This window comes from Acipenser ruthenus, chromosome 25 (genome assembly GCF_902713425.1).
Source record: "Acipenser ruthenus chromosome 25, fAciRut3.2 maternal haplotype, whole genome shotgun sequence".
NCBI lineage: Eukaryota > Metazoa > Chordata > Actinopteri > Acipenseriformes > Acipenseridae > Acipenser > Acipenser ruthenus.
Window position 1 is genome coordinate 16,307,890 of NC_081213.1, and position 22,588 is coordinate 16,330,477.

Genomic DNA, 22,588 nt, shown 5'->3' on the forward strand with positions numbered 1-22,588 from the left:
TTAGTACATTAATCAAAGTTCATGTATTTTTTACTGTCCCCAGAAATCTTTTTTTTTTTTTTTTAATGAAAAAAACCAAAATGTAAATGTTAAAAAACGTATTTCTTATTACATGAAGAAACTACATTGCACTGAAATAGATACATGAAAATTAATTTAAGCAGTCGTTTTCCTTTATTAAAGGCTAATATTAAAACACATTTTTGGGAAGGAACATGGTATTCCGAAAAAAGGACATCTCGTTTTCTTATGTAACGTCCATCAATATATTGTGTTTCAGGATTCTTTTTGGACAGAAATGAGACTGCAACTGTGAGTAGATGAAGGCCGTTTATTTTGACAATAATTAAATAATCACAAAATAAAATCATAAAGTGAGGGAAGGAGACTGGGAGTCGAAAGTGAAAATAAATGATTGTAGTAATTTTTCTTTTACCCTACCCTTCCCAGTCTTTTCCCCGCCCCTCTTGTGCGCAAAACCTGAACTCCAATTCCCCTCCACACACGTGTACCACCATGCAACCCTGGCACGCACACACCACCATGCAACCCCTGCACGCATACACCCACCGTAGCAATTCTTTGCAAAATATATTTTCGGGTATTCAGCCCCATTCATGTCTATGGCAGTGTTATAAAACACATTTTCAGGCATATCTCTCGAACCCGAGCACGTAGAACCACCATTCAAAGTGATATAGACACAGGGGAGCACCCCAAACCACCCCCTAAAAAGGTGTGGTGGTTCACCCAAAAACTCATGTCATGACGAAAAAATTAACTTTGCCAAGCCGTCCTGGCATTTGAACCATGAAAATGGTGACTCCTTGTGCGGGGCCCCATGGGGCCCCAACGCAAAAAAAAAATCAAGTTCCTAACCCCCACAGAACTCGAGATACGCCCTGTCAAAAATGTCCAAAAACTACCCTTTTCGGGGTCATATCTCCATGACCCCAGGGCCTAGAAACCGGGTTGAACTTCCTAGGGTCATGTCTGGGGGCCCTCTTTCACAGGGAGCCACCCGTTTTCAAATGCTACATTTTCAACAAATTTTCACATTTTCAGCATGATGGCATGTCAAGGTTGCATTTCCAATAGCTTTTGAGCTCCAGGTTGGCAAAAAAAGTCTAAACTGGTGTCCTTTCTAGCTGGGGACACGTCACTTGGAGGGATCGACAGGGGCCCCGAGGTGGACCTCCATACCGATTTTCAAGTCTTGGGGACCCCCGGAACCCGAGATACAGCACCCTGAAAAATGTCTATGGGAAATCCCATTATAAAACCCCTTTGGGGCAACGCCCACCATCTGGCGGTGGGGTGGCGTTTGAACCCGTGGCTGATGTCTTTCTTTAGCTAAGACTCTTGTGCACGCAAAGAATGTCCTTCTGAGTTTGTTGGCCCAGGGGTCGTGGAGATAAGGGTACGATAAGAGACCACCCCCTTCCCTATGGCAAATCCCATTATAAAAACACCATCGGGGTAAGGCTCAGCTAATGGCGGTCGTGGGTCTTACGAACTCGAAGGAACCCATTTTCTTTAGCTAAGATTGTTGTGCATCTAAAAAGAGTACAGAAGCACCAATTTAAGTCCATTCCAAGTGTTTTGTGATCACAGTATCAGCCTGAGTGTATCGGAGCACAGTTTTGCACCAAAAGCGAGGGGAGGCGAAAAAAAGCACTATATACCCTATTCTTTAAGATATCACTTTGCAGTGCAAATTTGAGGAACGCAACCACTTAGCAACTTGCAAGTTGGTACTGCAATTTAAAGGCCTGTAGTGTCAGACTGGTAGTGCCTAACTATTCAAGTGTTTTTGGAATGATTCTTGCAAAGACTGATTTATAAGAAAAAAGAGAGATTGACAAACAGCATTTTGCTTTATATGCAGAAATGGGCAACTACAAGAGGGTGTCAAACAAGCTGTGAATGTCCCAGGAGGCTACAGAGTACCTCTGAGTATGAATCCAGATGCTCGCAGTACCTGTTCTTAGATGTCCGAAACCACTGTATCGCTGTATAACTGTATACCCTATAAATATCACTTTTTATTGTGTATTTGAGGAACACAACCAATTACAAACTTCATTTGAATTGCTGTGCTATCAGAATATCAGTGTATAACTTTGCTGGGTATTGCAGTGTATGCTGGGTATCAAAAGGCCTTCAAACTTTTACAAAAGGTCGTCAAAGTTACAAAAAAATAGGTGTGCTCCTAACCCAATACTTGTCTTTTTAATTCTGTGCATCCAAATACTTGTAATTAAAAGTTTTAAGAATTAAGCTTACTGTTTGTTGTTCTGTCCTAAACCAGCAGTTTGTCACCCAGATTTATTAAATAAACGGGGGGGGGGGGGGGGGGGGGTGGTCATCAGATTATTCTCCATTTTATTGTAACTGAGGTACCGTTCAGTTGAGCGAAAATTGTAAAGGGGTACTCGAGCTGAAGCCTCCAGATAGAAGGGGAACAGTTTCAAAAAAAAGGTTGAAAACCCCTGACCTACAGTATAAATGATCAGGAATAGATAAGGGAAATGCTGACTAATACAATACAATAGGATTTATTTGAAGTTGTTGAAGGGCAATGGTCTCTTAAACCCAGAAGTTCTGATAAACCCCTATGCCTCACTATATATTGATGGACATTACATAAGCAAATGAGATGACCTTTTTTTTTTTGGTATACCATGTTCCTAAATGTTTTCTGAGGAGAGTAAAAAATACATTAACTTTGATTCATGTACTCTTAAATGAATTAACGGTCCAGTTTATGGTAAACTGTGCATGCATGACTTAGAAACTCGGCTGTCAGCTAAGCAGAATATCTCAAAAACTGGCCTGAATTCGAAAATGCAGAATTCGGAACGTTATCTGAAAACCAGAGCAGCCCAGAAATTGGGATGTTATCAAAGCGGCCCATAATTTGGGACGTTATCTAAAAACCAAAGCGGCCCAGAATTTGGGACGTTATCTAAAAACCAAGGCGGCCCAGAATTTGGGACATTATCTGAAAAGTAAAGCGGCCCAGAATTTGCGAAGTAAATGAAAACAGGGGCAGTCTATATGTAAAACTGTGATTACATTAGAGATAAACTAATGTATCCTGTAACAAAACTGCAATAGCGTATATGTTTTATATTAAAATATATCGCAAAAACGATTATAGATATATGCTACTTGAAAGAAAAAAGTACACCACCACAGAAAGCCAATTCTTACATTCGTGCATAACATGATAATTTATATAAAGTAATTCCTCATAATTTGTAATATCAGTACAGTGTAATACCACATTATATTTTAATGGTAAGGTTGTGGAAAGCAGATCACTCTCTCTATCTGATCACAATGTTAAAAATGCCTGCACGCTTTTCCACTCGTGTGACGACATATTCATGTGACAGACATGGACCAATCAAAACGCGAGACTGTTATGCGGTTCCATCCCAAAAACCGGGCCAGTGTCATACCTCCAAGTTTTATTTCGTACCTGACAACCCCACTCCCACAGTTGCTGATGGTGAATGCATATTAAAAAGTGATCGCAGAGACTAATTTTGGTCACCCCTGGCGACCCACAGCTTGCAAATTTGAGCCTTGAGAACGCAATTATATTTATGAAATTCTGAATGACATTAAGGCTGGGACCAAATCAAAACCTTGACAAACCACTAATCGCACTTAACAAAACTGCATTTAATAGCGTTTTCTTTTTTTGTAAGTACCTTTTTTCTTCTACTCATAAAAAAGAAAATGCTATTAAATAGTTTTGTTAAGTGCGATTAGCAGGTTGTCAAAGTTTTGATTTGGTCCCAACCTAAGAGCTGTCAACGCTGAAAAAGAGGACATTCTAAAAGGAAAGAAAATAAATAAACAAACACCACTTTCACTTGAAGGCTTTCCAGCACAGCCTGCTTAGCTAACCTTGTTTTCCAGTAGAATGCTGTCTTTCACCAACATTCCACATAGTTTAGTAAGTGTTCTGATATATCCCTCAATATCTAAAAAAAACTATAAATGACACAACAAAAGTACAAAGGGAAACATGACTTTTTTTGCAAGCAATGAAATGGTCAGTTGTAAACAGACGTATTTCATTATCCAATTTAAAAAAAATGGGTAAACAATCGGTTCTTATAGGTAAACGTGAAATACAATTTTCAGCACTTTCACCTAAAAGGCAGTACAGCCCATGTCTCCGAGTCTGAGGAGGGAGTTTGTTACCTGTAACGACGTAAATCAATTTATTATATGAGCAATGCAAGTTTCATAACCAATATCCAAGTAACGCGTGTGACAAATGAAATGTATAAGCCCGATAATTGAAATGCATTTACACTCTTAAATTGTTTGTAATTGTAATATAACTAAATTACTAAAAGCATCACAAGTTCAAAAGGACCACAACCAAAACTGAAAAATGATTTACAATACAGATAAATAAGTTTTCCAACGCAAGCATTTGAGCAAAAAATACACAAGGATAAAGTACTTACACACATGCAGCACATACTGTGCAGAATAATGCTCTTTTAGATTTACAGTGTGATAAATTAGATCATATCCCCCAAAACACAGGAAATGTTGATGTGACAAGACTACACTACCCAGAACTCTCTGCTTTGTCAGAATGCAGCCTATCAGTGGACAAATAATACGTTACGTCTGGGCGGAGAGGATAGTCGCGCAAACTCGAAATGCAAGCAATTCTTTTCCGGGCTTTACATAGTTTTTTTTTGGTAGAGCAGTTCGAGTTTGTAAAATATATTTGTGAAGCTTGTTAGCTATCGCCAGCATTTATAATCTGAATTCAATACTGTGCGTTTACAGTTAATTTTGTTCGGATAGTTACTTTTCATTTCCGTATGTGAAGTATTGCTACACACACTAGGGTGGTGAAAACATCGAACTCTAAACACAATGTCTAGTACAGCTAATGTAAGTTAAGAGTTATGAGGTATTTGTTTTGCACGTATTTCTTTGTGTATACCAAAAAAAAAATGTAGACGTGGCGTATTTCTTTAAATTGTTATTTTTTTTTTATTTAAATGTTCGTGACTGAGAACTGCACATTTAAAAAAATAAATAAACAAATAATTTCTAATTTTTGAGTGCGGAACTTTTTTGGTTTTCTTTAGTATTTATCGAATCTGCCAGTTCTCCCTCTTTTGACAGAATACTACATATATTTTTAGGGTTAAAATATATTTATTTATCTCTGTAAGTGAAGCCGTCAGTACGGCGTGTTTCTGTGGTCTCCGAGTGCATTATGACCATGGCATCTAGTAAAGAAAGGGTTATTAACACCGCAATAAATTCGCTAATGTAATGTTGCATATTTATTAATGTAATGTTTCTGTTTAACTTTGCAGTTACCAGGAGAGGGCACGAGAAACGAACATGTCAAAGTGACCAGCCGGAAAAAGCCTGGAATCCTTGAGCGTATGAGCGACACTGCAGGCGGGATGGTAGTCGGGGTCGGGCTTTTTGCGCTCTCCTTTTACATACTCTTTACCAACGAGGTACAGTCTGTGGGTTAAACATGCTGTTTGCACTGCCTGACGGTCGTGGGTTCAATCCCAGGTGGGGGACACTGCAGCTGTACCCTTGAGCAAGGTACTTTACCTAGATTGCTCCAGTAAAAACCTAACTGTATAAATGGGTAATTGTATGTAAAAATAATGTAATTGTATGTTAAAAATAATGTGATATCTTGTAACAATTGTAAGTCGCCTTGGATAAGGGCGCCTGCTAAGTATTAAATAATATTATAAATGATTAGATTCACACTAATTAGTTTAGCAAGAACCCTGCTGTAAAGCCATATGCATTGTAGAAATAATGTATGTTTATCATTTTAGCCTGCTTGCCAAAATGTCACTCAAAATAAGATGATCTTGCTACCACCAGCCACAATGGAATGTTCTAAATCTCTGTGCAAAACACATAAAAACACAGACCTTTTTCAAAATGTTTTTAGAGCTGATATTGTATGTATGGGCAATGCGACAACCTGGGGAAGCACTATCTTTTGTTTAACCTTTTGGGGTCACTGTACATTTAGATTACTAACCTAGCAGCATGTTTTTTGTTAACTTTTAGAGAACAGCTTTGATGTAATATTTGTAACTGGATGATATGTGATGGCAAGTGACTTCCTGGTAAAATCTCTTGCAGGGTCGGGCTCTTAAAACAGCCACCTCACTTGATGAGGGGCTTTCTCAGGTGGTGCCGCTGCATGACATCATCACAGTGGACCCTGAGAATGAAGGCAGGTTGGTGCATCTGTCTGGGGCCCTGAGAACATCACAGGTACTGTTGATCCTCTGTAGTATGTACACTATAGGAATGGGGTTTGATTGGCGATCATGCGTTTATTTCTGTGTTTCTCCCCAGCCTCTCTATGATCCCAACTATGGGATTTCCATCCATGCTGTCAAACTGAAGCGGCAAGTTGAAATGTACCAGTGGGTGGAATACGAGGACAGCCGGTAAGTACAAACACGCTCATTGATTTGTGTTTCTTAGTGAAGTCTGTTAAGAGGCGGACAGCTTCTGTAACCTGACCTAATAGGACAACATAGACCTCATGTCATTGTACTTTATTGCAGAAGTGCTTGTTGAATATGGAAAAGTATCTGATTTAGTTTTAGTTCTTCTACTGTGGAAGGCTCTTGCAAATTACAGATTTTCCTCTAACTTGGACTTTGTAATATAATGTAATGATTAGTGTTTATATATATATATATATTCACACTAGGGAATATGAAGAAAATGGTGAAGTAAAGACGGAGACCAAATACACATACAGTGAGTACACTTTTTAAATGTATTCCAACCATGGATGTTCAGAAACATAATCAGTAGATTATGCTCCAAGTTTGCACCATTACTCTTGTTCACAGATTTGTACTAAGTCAGTTGCATTTGACTCCCTAGTTCATACGTTATAACGTATTGCATTGTAAAATGAAAGCAGTTTTAATCATGCAAATGGGAGAGCCATTTAATTCCCTTTCCCAACCATTTTAGATACCGAGTGGAAATCGGAAGTCATCAACAGCAGGAATTTTGATAAAGAGACTGGCCACACCAACCCCAGGTAATGTATGCTGTCTATCAGTCGACCACCCCAGCTGTCCCAGCATGAATAGACATGAAAGAATGTTGCTGGGTTTCCCACTACTGCACCCACTCATCACAACAAAACGTGTGACTTCGAACTTGGTTTCAGGAGACTAGGTTTCAAGCCACTGCATGGCACACCAAGGGAGACTTGGGGTTTGATACAGCAAAGTTGCCTCAAACTAGGTCACTTGGAATCAGGTTTCAAGCCACTGTTCCTGAAAAAGTGGCTTTGTGTTCCCTCATCTTATTACGCTGTAAAAACATACAGCAATACAGGATTGCATGAGTTAACTTTAAAATCTTCATTTTCACTCAGATAAGTTGGTTATTAAAGCTGCTTGTAATAAGCGACTTTAAATGGTTTGTTAATATTTAGTGTTTTTTTTTTTTTCTCTTTCAGTGCCATGGCTGTGGAGTCTGTCACTGTCGTAGCTCCTTATGTTTCTGTGGGCCCTCTCTATCTCTCTCTAGGTAAAGCCTGCTTTCAGACCATGTTGGATGGCCAGTAAATGAGCTTTATATTCTTGTCAGGCACCTTTGTAAGATTCCAATTGTAATATTGTCTGAAAAATGTAGTAAATAGCCACGACTGTAGACACTGCCCTTGCTAAATGAAAAGGGTGTTAAAAAAAAAAAAGACCTGTTCATGGGTTGAGTTTGATCCTCTTAGCATAATTCACACAATTACCACAAAATGTCATGTGATATTGGCTTTACTCATCATGGCATTTGTCATTGCACAGCTGTTCAGACACCCTGTATACACCTGAGGAGATGCCATGTGGGTATGAATAATATAGTGACCCAAGAACAGACACTGAAGGTGCAAGGGCCTCCCTCATAGATTATTTATGAGGGGGTCAAATAATTCAGTGTCTTCTTTAAAGCACAGTAGTGTGTCTTAAAACCCCCCCTTTAGATAATCACTGTTCTTAGTAGTTTTACAGATCCAAGAGCTATAGAAGACTGCATCGCTTACTATATAGGCTTAATAATATTGATTTGGGATCAAGCAGCCACATGTTTTGACTAAATCCTTTCCTAGAAGTACCACATAAGAGTATTTTGTAGCTATGGATGACAGATTTAAGATGTAGCATTTTGTTTTACCTTGTGCTTGGTTGTTTAAGATGTAGCATTTTGTTTTACCCTGTGCTTGGTTAAGATGTAGCATTTTGTTTAACCCTGTGCTTGGTTAAGATGTAGCATTTTGTTTTACCCTGTGCTTGGTTGTTTAAGATGTAGCATTTTGTTTTACCCTGTGCTTGGTTGCACGTTGTTTCCAGGTTTGGTGGAGAAGGTGGACACCTTTAAACAGCTGAGTCTGGTCAGGCTGTCGCCTCTGGATGCTTTTGTCACTGTGTATGAGGATTCCTTCTACCACACACACAACCCCCGGAGACCAGAGGTGAGTGCCCTGGGGAGCTGTGTAGATGACTGAAGATCATTGAGGAGGAGGAGGAGGATACAAAAACTGCCACAACTGTGTAGCGTTGTGCCCTATAATTCCGTGTTGTGTAAATCCTTACTGTCACTTTAAATATTAATTGGAAAACAAGGAGGGATGTGGTAGGAGGATTTCTTTGCGGTGCAGAGGTTAAAAAGGGAGAATGGGGTTTAGAGAGAGAAAAGAGAGAAACATGGAGACGTGCTGATTTGGGAACTGCAAGTGGATGAACAACCAGTGGTTTTAAGTTCTGTTTTTTTCGTTTAACCCAAGAGGAAAGGTGCACTGATGGTTCGAGTTACGAGACTGCTATTGTTGCTGTGTTGGTATCGTGGTTGATGGCGTCCAGGCGAATCGGAGCTGCAAGTTTCAAGCGGGTTTGACTCTGAAAAGCTATTATCAGTAGTGCTGGATTTTGTTGTGTTTGGGCAACTAACCGTGTGCAATTAATTCTGTACTGTGTGCTGTTATCTTGGGACTGTTGCTATTTTGGACGGCGTGGGGACTTATCTGGTTGGTTACTGCGGTTTCCCGGGATGTAGGAGTTTGTTATTGTTTTGGCCGAAATAAGGACAGATTCTGGTATATAGTTCGGGACGGTTTCTTTTTCCTTTTTTATTCGGCAGAAGAAATATTATACGTACTCCTTCCCGTTTGGCAAAGATATTACTTTGTTTGTTCTTTTTCCTGTTGTGAAGTTGGGGGAGATAGTTTAAGGAACATTAATACGTTTTGAAACATATATGCATTTGTCTTGTTGTTAGTACTTTTATTTTGCAGTGCACTGCAACGTCCTGGGTGCTTTATGGTTTTGTTTATATATATATATGTATGTACATACTTAGTTACCGGGCTCTTGACCCATTAATTGCGCTAATGTAGAATCATTTGGGTAGCTGTAGTTAGGTACATTTTAAATGAATTGTAAACCATAGAGCATAATGGATGTGTTTTTCTTTTTTGGGTTTGTTAATATGTATTTAAATGTGTGCAAATTGATTAACAACTCTGTTTATTAATTGAAGGTGTTGCTATTGGTCATGTGCAATATTTACTTAAGGGTGTGCAATAGTTGGCGCTCTTACTAATTGTATGAAATGACTATTTAAATACTAATATTTTGTAACTATCGCATTGACTCTTGTTAATTTGTGGAATGTTATTCATTGCTTTTTAAACCCTTGTTTCTGGTATTTTCCTTTCTTTAGTTAACATAATAAATTCGATCTATTTTCCCCTGGATATATAGGGTGTAGTGGAATTTTCTAGTATGTCCTAGTAGCGGGTTGGTGAGAATAAATAAATGGTAAAATTGTAGGTTTACCTGGCACCCCAGATCGCCAAGCGTTACATAATTTGGCACCCCAGATGGGACCCCCTAATATTTTGTATTTATTATATTTGTTAACATTTTTTAAAGATGGCTACTGGATTTGAGGTACCTGAGGAACTGTTTGATCTTAATGTTGGCAATATAGAACGTGACCAGATTAAGTATGATATCAGCTCTGAGACTAGAGAGGATTCTTTGGTATATTTGGAGGAGTCCCATTCACCTGTGTTGTTTCCACCCCTTCTACCCTTACCAACACCAATTTCATTATCTTTACGGCCTGTAGGTTTAGAAATGGCTGGGTTGGCTTGTAATGTAGAAATTATTCGGGCAGTAGTAGAGAAAATGCAAGTAATACAACAGGCAAATGATGTCAAACAACAAGAAATGCAAATGGAATTTGTTTTTCTTAAAGAGGCTTTGGAGCAAACTAATGAAGAATGTAAAACTATGGTTGGACATATGGAACACACTTTGGAGGACTCTTTTAAAGAGTTGGTTAATCTTAGGGCGGATGTTTTAAATAAGCTCACTGTTAATATTACAGCTTTGAATGATAGGATTAGTCAAGTAGAAATCCAACAAATTGAATTTAACCAGAATCTGGTGGAAGATGTTGCCACTAAGCATGTCCAGATTCAGCAAGACGTGAAAGCTCTGTCTCAGGAAAATGAACTTTTAAAAAAGAGAGTTAAAGTTTTGGAGTCCCAGTATAAAGGATTTGAAGTGACCCAAGTAAAACCTGATGAATCTAGGAGGGCTAGTGGTGGGCCAAGTACTTCTACTTCTAGTGTGGTGAAGTTGCCTATTAAACTGTTTTTTCCTTCTTTTGGTCGACCTCAGGATGAAATAGATCCTGTGTTGTATCTTTCTAAATGCCGTGATTTTCTTGCTTTGCGTCCTATGTTGGATTCTGAAATTCTTGCTACCTTCAGAAATGTGTTGCATGGTATAGCAAGGGACTGGTGGGAAATTGCCCGTGAACAAGTAAGAGGTTGGCAGGAATTTCAGGATAAGTTTTTGGCTGCATTTTTATCTGATGATTATGAAGATGAGATGGCTGAACGTGTGAGAAATCGAAAGCAGCAAAATCAGGAATCCCTTCAGAATTATGCTTATAGCTATCGGGCCTTGTGTAAAAGGTGGAAGACAGATATGCAAGAGTCTGAAATAGTGAAATTAATGCTTAAAAATATGAATCCTTACTTTACTAGCCATTTGCGTGGTAGAGCACATACGGTTGATGACATTGTTAGGTTAGGAAGACAATTGGAGAAAGACAGAGAACTACAAAATCAACTTGAAAAGAAAATATCTGATTTTCCAGTGGTACGTGCCAAGACAGAGAAAGAGTCACTTATCGATATAGGCCCCAAGAAGTTACAGGGACATTTGACCCAGATTCCTGTGGGTGCTATTTTATGTTGGAGATGCAATCAACAGCATCCTCCTAAGCAATGTCCACAGTACAAGGCCACTGCTTGTATGGGAAAACCTAAAAAGGACGACCTTATAGATAAACAAAACGTTAGTACAGTGACTCACTTGATTCCGGTAGTTGGTGGGTGTAAAACAAACAGGATTTCTCTGGTAGATTTCCTGCAACAGCTAGTTGTCCCTATTCATATTGGTCAATGGCAAGGTAAAGGCATGGTGGATACTGGAGCTAGTTTAACCTTGCTGCATGCAGATTTATGGTTGAAATTGAAGAGCCCCATGGAGAAATTGAGACCTTGGAAGGGAGAGCCTTTCTACTTGGCAAATGGAGAAGAGGTGTATCCTAGTGGAGTTGTGGACATCGAATATACTTTTCATGAGAGGAAGTATGTTGTAACTACTATTGTGATGCCTAGAGAGAAGCTTGTTTTTGCTCTTGTGTTGGGTCTTAATTTTCTTGTCACTAGTGGTATGAAAATTGATGTGACAGGGCAAAGCTATTGCTGTGAGGGAGTTCACCATCCTTTTCAACCAGGAAATGTGCATGTAGATAGTTGGATTTGGTCTGATAAGGACAAATCTGGAGTTAATTTACTGACTTCTAATTTGTATACTACTGCCATGCCTATGTCTTTGTCTGTTGGGCCTATGTCTGTTGAGGAGAAACGCAAACTTTTAGTAAATGAAGTGTTGGTAAAAATGGATGAAGTCTTTCCTTATCGGAAGGATATGGAAGTTTTGTTGGAGATGTATGCTGATGTTTGCACCCCCCTTGCTGGTCGAACCGCTGTGTTGCAGCATAAAATTATTACTTCTGGGGTAACTCCGGTTAAACAGCGCCCTTATTGTATGTCTGTTGGTAAACAGCATGTGGTTAAGGAATTGGTGGAAGACATGTTAGCTAAAGGGATAATTGAACCTTCTTTTTCTCCTTGGGCTTCCCCTGTTGTGTTGGTTCCCAAGAAAGATGGTACTTGCAGGTTTTGCGTTGATTATCGAAAACTTAATGCGCAAACTGTGACAGATGCTTATCCGTTGCCTACCATAGTTGAGATATTAGAGTCATTGTCTGGTGCATGTGTGTTTTCTACTCTGGATCTTAATAGTGGATATTGGCAAGTGGAAATGGAAACTGATAGTAAGGCTAAAACGGCTTTTGTTGTGTCTGATGGACTGTATCATTTTAATGTGATGCCGTTTGGTCTTAAAAATGCTCCGTCTACTTTCCAAAGATTAATGGAGTTAGTTTTGAGAGATGTACAAGGGAAGATTTGTTTTGTGTATTTGGATGATATCATTATTTATTCTCCAAATGCAAAGCAACATCTTGAGGATGTCCAGGCTATCTTGGAAAGATTGAGAATTGGTGGACTCACAGTGAATCTAAAGAAATGTCAATTGGGATGTGCAAAGCTGGCCTTCTTGGGGCATATTGTTTCTGGGGCTGGTATTCAAGTGGATCCCTTAAAGACTGAGGCTATACAACATTTCCCACCACCCACTTGTGTGAAAGGGTTGCAAAGGTTTTTAGGCATGGCAGGATGGTATCATCGGTTTGTTCCGAATTTTTCTGTCATAGCTGCTCCTTTGAATGCCCTTAAGAAAAAGGGGGTGCGATGGAATTGGTCTGAGGAATGTCAATTGGCTTTTGAGCAGTTGAAGCAGCATTTGGTAACTCCTCCTGTTTTGGGTCATCCCAATTTTGAGTATCCTTTTGTAGTATATACTGATGCGAGTGGTATTGGTCTTGGGGCTGTTTTAGTGCAGCGACGTACTCAAACTGAGGAAGAGGTACTGGCTTTTGCTAGTAGAGCTCTTACTGCACCGGAAAGAAATTACTCTACTACTGAGCTTGAGTGTTTGGCTGTGGTATGGGCTATAGAGCGCTGGCGGTACTACTTGGAGAGTAGAATTTTTACAATAGTAACTGATCATTCCTCTCTCCTGTGGGTTTTTAACACTGTAAAACCAAATACTCGATTGATTCGATGGGTCTTAAGATTACAGGAATTTAATTTCACTGTGGAATATAGGAGAGGCAAGTTGAATGAAGTACCTGATGCTTTGTCTCGTGCACCGGTGTCTCCTTTAGTAAACGTATTATTGAGTGTGCAAGCCAGCAGGAAGGGGGAATCTGAGAGTTTTCATCCTTTCCCTATTTCTGATGTGGAGCTTTGGGAAGCCCAGAAGAGGGATCCAGAATGTCAGAAGATTTATCAAAGACTCTTTACTGAGGTGGAAGAGACTAAAAATCTGCCTGAATCCACGGGTTCCTATACCATTCTGGAAGATAAGGTGTATCGTAAAGTAATTACTCCTCATTCAGGTACTCGTTATCAGATTTATGTTCCCCAAGATTTTAGAAAAGAAATTCTTCAGGCTTACCATGATAACCCTCTGGGTGGACATTTTGGGCGATACAAAACTCTAAATAAAATCTTGACCTGTGCTTATTGGCCAGGGGTCTGGAAGGATGTTAATGTCCATGTCCGTCAGTGTCCAGTGTGTCCGGTTTTTAAGCCTGAAAATAGGAAACCAGTAGGAAAGCTTCAACATGTGGACTCTAAGAAGCCTTGGGAGCTTATTGGAGTTGATTTGGTGGGTCCACTGCCAACTAGTTCTATGAACAATACACAGCTCCTGGTAGTTGTAGACCATTATACGAAATGGGTTGAACTATTTCCCCTAAGACGTGCTACGGCAGATACCATCGCAAGAATACTTATTAAAGAAGTTTTTACTCGCTGGGGTACTCCTGATTTTATCTTGTCGGATCGGGGACCACAGTTTGTGTCTGAGTTGTTAACCTGTGTTTGTGAAAAATGGAATGTTGTAAAAAAACTGACCACTTCTTACCATCCTCAGACTAATTTCACTGAAAGAGTGAATCGAACTTTAAAAGCTATGATTTCCTCTTATGTGGAAGATAAACATAAACAATGGGATCGTTACTTGGCCGAGTTTAGGTTTGCCATCAATATGGCCAGACAAGAGACTACTGGATATACGCCTGCTGAGCTGAACCTTGGAAGATTGCTTCGAGGACCCATAGAGGTGGCTTTGCAGGGCTCTCCAGTAACTCCCGAGAAGTCTGTTTATACCATCTTGAAGGAGATGTCCCAGCTGAAACAACATGTGACAGAGAATGTTAGCAAATCCAGACATCGCCAGGCAAGAAATTATGATAAACGTCATAGAGATACTCAGTACCTCCCTCAGGATCGAGTCTGGATAAGAAATCATGCATTATCAAAAGCTTCACAAGGATTTACAGCTAAATTTGCCCCTCGATGGAAAGGACCCTATAGGGTCGTACAGCAGAGAGGGCCTGTAAATTATCTGGTAGTTTGTGAAGAAACTGGACAAAATGTGCATATTGTACATGTCAATAATCTTAAAGCGTATTACCCTTCCGCTCAGGAACAGGAAGACTCAGAAAGACGACATGTGCTTGAACTGTTCCAGGATGAGAGTGAAGAGGAGGATTTCCACGGGTTTTAGGGTGTAATAGTTGCCTCAGCCATGGTTGAGTTTTTTATGGGGGGGAGACTGTAGCGCTGTGCCCTATTCCGTGTTGTGTAAATCCTTACTGTCACTTTAAATATTAATTGGAAAACAAGGAGGGATGTGGTTGGAGGATTTCTTTTCGGTGCAGAGGTTAAAAAGGGGGAATGGGGTTTAGAGAAAAGGAAGAGAAAACATGGAGACGTGCTGATTTGGGAACTGCAAGTGGATGATCAACCAGTGGTTTTAAGTTCTGTTTTTTTCGTTTAACCCAAGAGGAAAGGTGCACTGATGGTTCGAGTTACGAGACTGCTATTGTTGCTGTGTTGGTATCGTGGTTGATGGCGTCCAGGCGAATCGGAGCTGCAAGCTTCAAGCGGGTTTGACTCTGAAAAGCTATTATCAGTATTGCTGGATTTTGTTGTGTTTGGGCAACTAACCGTGTGCAATTAATTCTGTACTGTGTGCTGTTATCTTGGGACTGTTGCTATTTTGGACGGCGTGGGGACTTATCTGGTTGGTTACTGCGGTTTCCCGGGATGTAGGAGTTTGTTATTGTTTTGGCCGAAATAAGGACAGATTCTGGTATATAGTTCGGGACGGTTTCTTTTTCCTTTTTTATTCGGCAGAAGAAATATTATACGTACTCCTTCCCGTTTGGCAAAGATATTACTTTGTTTGTTTTTCCTGTTGGGGAAGATAGTTTAAGGAACATTAATACGTTTTGAAACATATATGCATTTGTCTTGTTGTTAGTACTTTTATTTTGCAGTGCACTGCAACGTCCTGGTGCTTTATGGTTTTGTTTATATATATATATGTACATAGTTACCGGGCTCTTGACCCATTAATTGCGCTAATGTAGAATCATTTGGGTAGCTGTAGTTAGGTACATTTTAAATGAATTGTAAACCATAGAGCATAATGGATGTGTTTTTCTTTTTTGGGTTTGTTAATATGTATTTAAATGTGTGCAAATTGATTAACAACTCTGCTTATTAATTGAAGGTGTTCCTACTGGTCATGTGCAATATGTATTTAAATGTGTGCCAATTGATTATCAACTCTGCTTATTAATTGAAGGTGTTGCTACTGGTCATGTGCAATATGTATTTAAATGTGTGCCAATTGATTAACAACTCTGCTTATTAATTGAAGGTGTTGCTACTGGTCATGTGCAATATGTATTTAAATGTGTGCCAATTGATTATCAACTCTGCTTATTAATTGAAGGTGTTGCTACTGGTCATGTGCAATATGTATTTATAACTACTACCTCTGAATAAGCGTTACTGTTATTTGGATGTGCAATAGTTGGCGCTCTTACTAATTGTATGAAATGACTATTTAAATACTAATATTCTGTAACTATCGAATTGACTCTTGTTAATTTGTGGAATGTTGTTCATTGTTTTTTAAACCCTTGTTTCTGGTATTTTCCTTTCTTTAGTTAACATAATAAATTCAATCTATTTTCCCCTGGATATATAGGGTGTAGTGGAATTTTCTAGTATGTCCTAGTAGCGGGTTGGTGAGAATAAATAAATGGTAAAATTGTAGGTTTACCTGGCACCCCAGATCGCCAAGCGTTACAACATTGCTGTGGAAACCAAAGAAGTCGCCCTGTGTGTAACGGAGGGAAGGTCTGAAAGTTGTGTTTTCAGTGAACTGGCTTCTGCGTTCTCTCTGGCTTGCGTGGAAGGCTATGAGGTTTTCCCTGAAAGCGGAGCTGATGTAAACTTGTGCACAAAGACTAAACGTGGACACTCTGCGGCAAAAGAAACTCCTGCAAGGAAGCTAAGGGGAAGACAGGGCAGGACAGGTTCAGGTGGGGGGCTGAGAAAGACGGCAAGGAAAATCTCAGCCACGCAGCAGGAGAAGAAGGTGGTCCATGGTGGTGAAGCTGGGGTGATGAGGAGAACAAGCTACTCCAGAGGCATCAAAAAAGAAAAACTTCTGAAAGAATCAGAAAAGGGGTAAGGGCTTTTAAACGGGACATTGTTAAAATCATTGTACTCGAATGAAATCCAGTCCAATGCAGACTCCCCAGTGAGTCAGGCAGAGCCTTTAAAAGTGAAGCCTGGCGATATCACTCAGCCTGCCGATATCACTCAGCCTGAGGAGATCTCCACTGAGCCAGGGTCGGATCAAGCTGGTTTCGTGCCCCAACACGGGGAGAAGGGGGGTTCATCGGAGAGGTTTACATCGGTGAGACCACAGCAAGGTAAATAGAAAATGTAGTCGTGTTTTAAAGCCCATCCATCTATTTTTGATAAGATGGAAATACAGCAGTTTGAGCCATTTCAGGTAATGCTTGCCCCTTGCACACTGGCACTCATAGCCGGGTCACAATCCCGCTTAGTGTGAAACCACGTACCTGGGTCGTACCGGGGTTGACCCTGGTCGCAACTACCCATCTCAGGATGTGGGTCGACACGCTTTGACCCGGGTTGAGCAAGACAAAATAAGCCAACAAAATAACAAACAGCAGTGCCTGCGTGAAGGTTTCTCTTCCGCAAGGGGCACAAAATTAGGGCTAATCGGGATCTGTGAAACTAGTTGTTGTAGAAATACTGGATGAAGATTTTCCATTTACTAATTCACAGCTCCTTCAGTTGCATCAGGGCATCTTTAGATTGGTTCTGTGGGATGAATGACATAACTTAAGATCTAAAGATGTCCTCCTTCAGTAACACAGATCCCTTTTAGTGTGGAGGTGTCTGTTAAAACAGGACAGGCTGACCCACAGAACCACAATAAAGCCAGGTTACCTGTAGTCAGATTACAATGCAACAGAAAATAAATTTTTTATGAATGCCAATTATTAAGTCCAGAAATGTCATTTGGGCCCAGGCTGTATTGACATGTTTTCCAAAGAATCTTTGGAGCAGTACGTTCCACTTTATATGCATGTAATAGATCGAGTCACTTTCTGTTCTTCAGCAGGGGAGTTTAGTCTGAAAACACAAATAGAGAGACGGAAGACAAGCCTTTACTTCTGCAGCAAATCCACCAAAGGTGGTAATATGACCGTAAAGAGATTCCTCGAAATGGACCTTCAGTTTATAAAGGGGTTTTTCTGAGTCAAGTGTTTTTTCTTTTTGTTTAGCTCCAAGCCCACCCAGGCGTAAAGCTTTCAGGAAATGGACCCCGCCTCGCTCTCCATTTAATCTGGTACAAGAAACGCTTTTCCATGATCCTTGGAAACTTCTGATTGCCACCATTTTCCTCAATAAAACCAGCGGTAATACATATAATGCATCAGTTCTTTGGGCATCAGTGTGGCTACAGCTGTGGTTTTAGAAAAATAAACTATAATTTTAATCTTTTATTTAACATCATGTAATCAAAGAAACTACAAAATGATATCCCAAAAGTCTGCCGGAAGGCATAATAGTAATACAGTATTTCATGTTAGATTTTAAAATGTCAAATCTTTGTCAGTTTTTCGTTAAATATGTGTAATTCAATATGTTAACGTAACACTGTTCAGCAGGTTTGACTTTATTAAGCAAAATGTGTTAATTCTATAAGGTGATGCAAAACGTTTGACCACAGCTGTAGATTACTTCAAAGGGTTCATATTTGTATTTGTTGCTTTGTTATTTCAGGTAAGATGGCAATCTCAGTTCTGTGGCAGTTCCTTGATCGCTACCCATCCCCTGAAGTCACTCGTAGCACCGACTGGACAGAGATAGCAGAGCTGCTGAAGCCCCTGGATCTGAATGAACTGAGAGCTAAAGCGATGGTGAAATTTTCAGGTAGTGTGTTTATAGATATCCTTACATCACTGAAGTGCTTGATTACCTACCCTTTGTAATCTTCAATAGCATTTTCACAGACAGACTCTTAGGAGTCATGTTTCAGGTTCTGTTATTTGGTGTTAAGATGAAACTTGAGTGTAAATGTAATCTGTGTCTTAACTTGCTTTCACATTGTACACAAGTTTCGCATCCATGCTTTAAATCTTTAAAGTGCAATAAACCGATAAGTCACAATAAAGCTAATAAAGCCAGTTGCTGCATCAATTAACAGGTCTAGGATGCAAGTTAGGTGTTCTTAAAATGTTTTAACTGCAAATTGTCTAACATGCTTTCAGTAATGAGGGATGTTTGTGTACTTTGTGTCTTGTTCTATTGTGTAACCTTTTTGCTGGATGCTTCTGATTGGCTGAACATTACTAACTCTTTTTTAGATTTTTTTGAGCACTCACTTTAGACAAAACTTGGACCTAGGGGACTGTCTGAAAACCAGATAATTTGAGGAATGAACAGTGCCTAACGCCTGTTTTGAATGGAACTCAAAACTCATAATCTCCAATTCATGTACTTTACTACAGAGCTGTAATGTTCCACCAGTAATCTTAATGATCAATTTTTAAGCAATAATAAATACACCAAAATGATTGATTAGTTGTTTTGGCTGACAATAATCAATGCTAGTTCAGGGATGGAAAGAAGAGTCCCATTCCATAGCAGTTTGATCCATTCCTGGTTTTACTTTGAATTTAATAAGAAACATCTGCGCTTGTGCAATAGGAGTCTTATTTCCATCCCTGTAATCATTATTTATTTACCTTGAAATTATCTAATATTCTTTTAAGGTAAGATAGTCCAGATTAGGGCTAATGGGGTTTTGTGAAACCAGCCCTTAAGAAACTAAGTCAGAAAGACACATGCTTTGGCCAGTGTCATCATCAGTAAAAGTATTTACCTTACATTTTGATAAGTTCTGGATACCCTGATGTTCTCAAGAAAGCCTCGTTCTTCAGAGGCCCCCGGAGCGCTTGTGGAAAGATGCTGTCAGGTAAAGCTGTAAATGTGCTGTGCATTACAGATGAATACCTGACTAAGCAGTGGAAGTATCCCATTGAATTGCACGGCATTGGAAAATATGGAAATGATTCCTACAGGATATTCTGTGTCAATGAATGGAGGCAGGTTAGTAACATTAACCAATGGGTTAACCAAGGGCGACTTGTTGCAAGATATCACATTATTTTTACATACAATTACCCATTTATACAGTTGGGTTTTTACTGGAGCAATCTAGGTAAAGTACCTTGCTCAAGGGTACAACAGTAGTGTTCCCCATCTGGGATTGAACCCACGACCCTCCGGTCAAGAGTCCAGAGCCCTAACCACTACTCCACACTACTGCCCATTCGAGGGATGTTTTAACATAATGTGATTTGCGTTCTTATTTCTAGAATTTTCTCAATGGACGTTTACTCTATTATGTTACCAAGCTTTGAAAAAGTGTGAAGGGGTGTGGAGTAAATGAGATGTCCCTGTTATGATGGCACTCCCCTCATGTTGTCAGTGTGTGTAGTGGAGTAAATGAGATGTCCCTGTTATGTTGGCATGCCCCTCATGTTGTCAGTGTGTGTGTACAGCCCTTTAGGAGGGCTTGCTCGCTGCCAAGAGCGGCTTGCATCTCCTTCTCAGAATCCAACTGAAACGGACGCTGCAGTGTGGCAAGAGTTTACCTCGAAATATGTGCATAATACCATGAGCAGAAATCAAGAGAGGGCTGTTAAACTAGACGAAACAAGTCTGTTTCACCTTTATTTCAGAGCCCCTGAAGTTGTGCGATGTGAAAATAGTAAAGCCCTGGATCCTCACATAGTGAAAACGTGCAGAAAAAAAAAATCTGATTCAGGGCTTGCATCGGCTGACTTCATAAGAACATTTACAAATGAGAGGAGGCCATTTTACCCACTTAGCTGGTCCGGTTCCTAGCAGCTGATTGATCTCAGAACTTTGTCAAGTGGGGTCTGAAAGGATCCCAGTGATTCTGCCCATTCCAAACCCTCACCACTCTGTGTGAAGAAGGGTCTCCCTCTGGGTCCTGGTTTCTCTACTGCACTTGAAGTATTGGTTCAGGTTAACTGTGTCAACTAGATTATATGAAACAAGTTGGTTTGGTCACAGTTCAGATTTTAAGAGTGAAATACAAATCTTGTTGCTGGCTGTTCTATAGTGCAGTCTTTGTTTCTGTCACACTGCAACGTCTCTGCATGAGAGCTCAGTGCAACACGGCAGGGAGCTGGAGCACAGCAGTGAGAACATGTGGATAGCTTTAATGAGTAAAGATAAGAACACATTTCAGAAATGTTGTTTTCAATTACTGTAAATCCCCTTTAAATCTGCAGGTTCTTTCCTTGCCCATAAAGCCAGTAATCAGTCTAGTATTATTAGTATTTGTTTATTTAGCAGACGCCTTTATCCAAGGCAACTTACAGAGACTAGGGTGTTTGAACTATCCACCAGCTGCAGTCACTTAAAACAACGTCTCACCTGAAAGACGACTTGCTCAGGATCACACAATGAGTCTGTGGCTGAGCTGGGATTTGACCGGGGACCTCCTGGTTACAAGCCTGTTTCTAACCACTGGACCACACAGCCTCCTATTAGACATTTGTTTGTTTTTTTTTAGGTTGACCCTCAAGACCACAAATTGAACAAATACCATGCCTGGCTGTGGGAAAATCATGACAAGCTGGGAATCAAATTATGAAAACTCTCCTTGTTATATATATCTATATCTATATATCTATCTATCTATCTATCTATCTATCTATATATATATATATATATATATATATATATATATATATATATATATATATATATATATATATATATATATATATATATATATATATATATCAGTTATTGAAGTGTTACAAGTGTATATTTGAAGATTTTATTTATGTTTTTATAAATCTGGATTTATATTTTACCTTTGCAAAGAAACATGTCGATTTTATATGTATATAAATTTTATATGTATATATTGTTTTTTTTTGTTTTGTTTTTTACATAAATTGACAATAAAAGGTTGTCGTCTGTTAAGTCTCTAACCATGGTGAGGGATATAGGATCAACTATTCATACCCAATAATAACCATTATTAGTATTATTATTAACTAATTTAAATAAAATGAAAGTGCTACTTCTGTAGGGAGAGCTGGTGTTTAGATACATAAAGATAATAAGTCAATGTGTAATGGTTTAATTTAATTAGCACTCTTAATTATATATTTCTCCCAGACCAGGTCAAGACCAAACAGAATTGAACAATAAACCACACAACAATGTTATATCTTTTATGAATTTCATCAAAAAGTTAGAAAAGTAATACGGAAAAGAAAATTAGTATCAAAATTGCATGAATCAGTACATTAAATTCAGCAATAGATAATATTCAGGTAATATTTCAACTTCAGTGTAAATATCAATTACATGTAAAAGCAAACATTCATATGGGTCTTTTCTATAGGAATATTAATATTCTTACAACAATAAGCAAATACAGTAAATATGAGTCAGTACGGTATCAAATATGTCCAGTGAATTCTAATTTGTAAGATATTACAAAATTGTAATGTATTCTTTATCAATCTGTTAAGATATATTGCTTTTAATTAGAATCCATGGCACATTCATTTAACACTCGTTTAATTTATTCTATATTTATTGCTATTGTCAGTTGTTATTCACTGCTCTTCTTTTCTTTTGTCTGAGACATGTTGTCCAAACACACAGCGGCCCGTCTCTGACTTTGAGACCTTTTTACAAACATGCACTCATATCAGTTACTTCTGATAACAAACAAGAAGACCAGTTACTTAAGAATTTGGGATTCACTTTAGGGCCTCATGTTACCTACGTTGTCATGGAGACCAGGCCAGTCTATTAATTAATCGTCTTTCATTGGTTACAATGCCAGTTTACTTC

The 22,588-nt window shown here is 39.2% G+C and overlaps 1 protein-coding gene across 3 annotated transcripts; it reads left to right on the forward strand.

The window, feature by feature from the left end:
* Nucleotides 1-4,598: 4,598 nt before the first annotated feature.
* On the forward strand, nt 4,599-21,420 carry LOC117413708 (transmembrane protein 43-like). 3 transcript variants are annotated; one of them, XM_058999418.1, is made up of 12 exons: nt 4,599-4,935; nt 5,370-5,519; nt 6,175-6,309; nt 6,394-6,488; nt 6,758-6,807; nt 7,030-7,099; nt 7,526-7,596; nt 8,412-8,533; nt 16,407-16,822; nt 17,956-18,090; nt 18,458-18,607; nt 21,285-21,420. In XM_058999418.1, exons 1-10 carry the CDS (start codon nt 4,918-4,920, stop codon nt 17,975-17,977), a joined length of 1,149 nt encoding a protein of 382 aa, XP_058855401.1. In that variant the 5' UTR covers nt 4,599-4,917; the 3' UTR covers nt 17,978-18,090; nt 18,458-18,607; nt 21,285-21,420. The 3 variants fall into 3 exon arrangements, with proteins under 3 accessions (XP_058855401.1, XP_058855402.1, XP_058855404.1); XM_058999421.1 differs by lacking the exon at nt 16,407-16,822 and having other exon boundaries at nt 4,602-4,935; XM_058999419.1 differs by lacking the exons at nt 18,458-18,607; nt 21,285-21,420 and having other exon boundaries at nt 16,407-17,070; nt 17,790-18,069.
* The last annotated feature ends 1,168 nt before the right edge of the window (nt 21,421-22,588 follow it).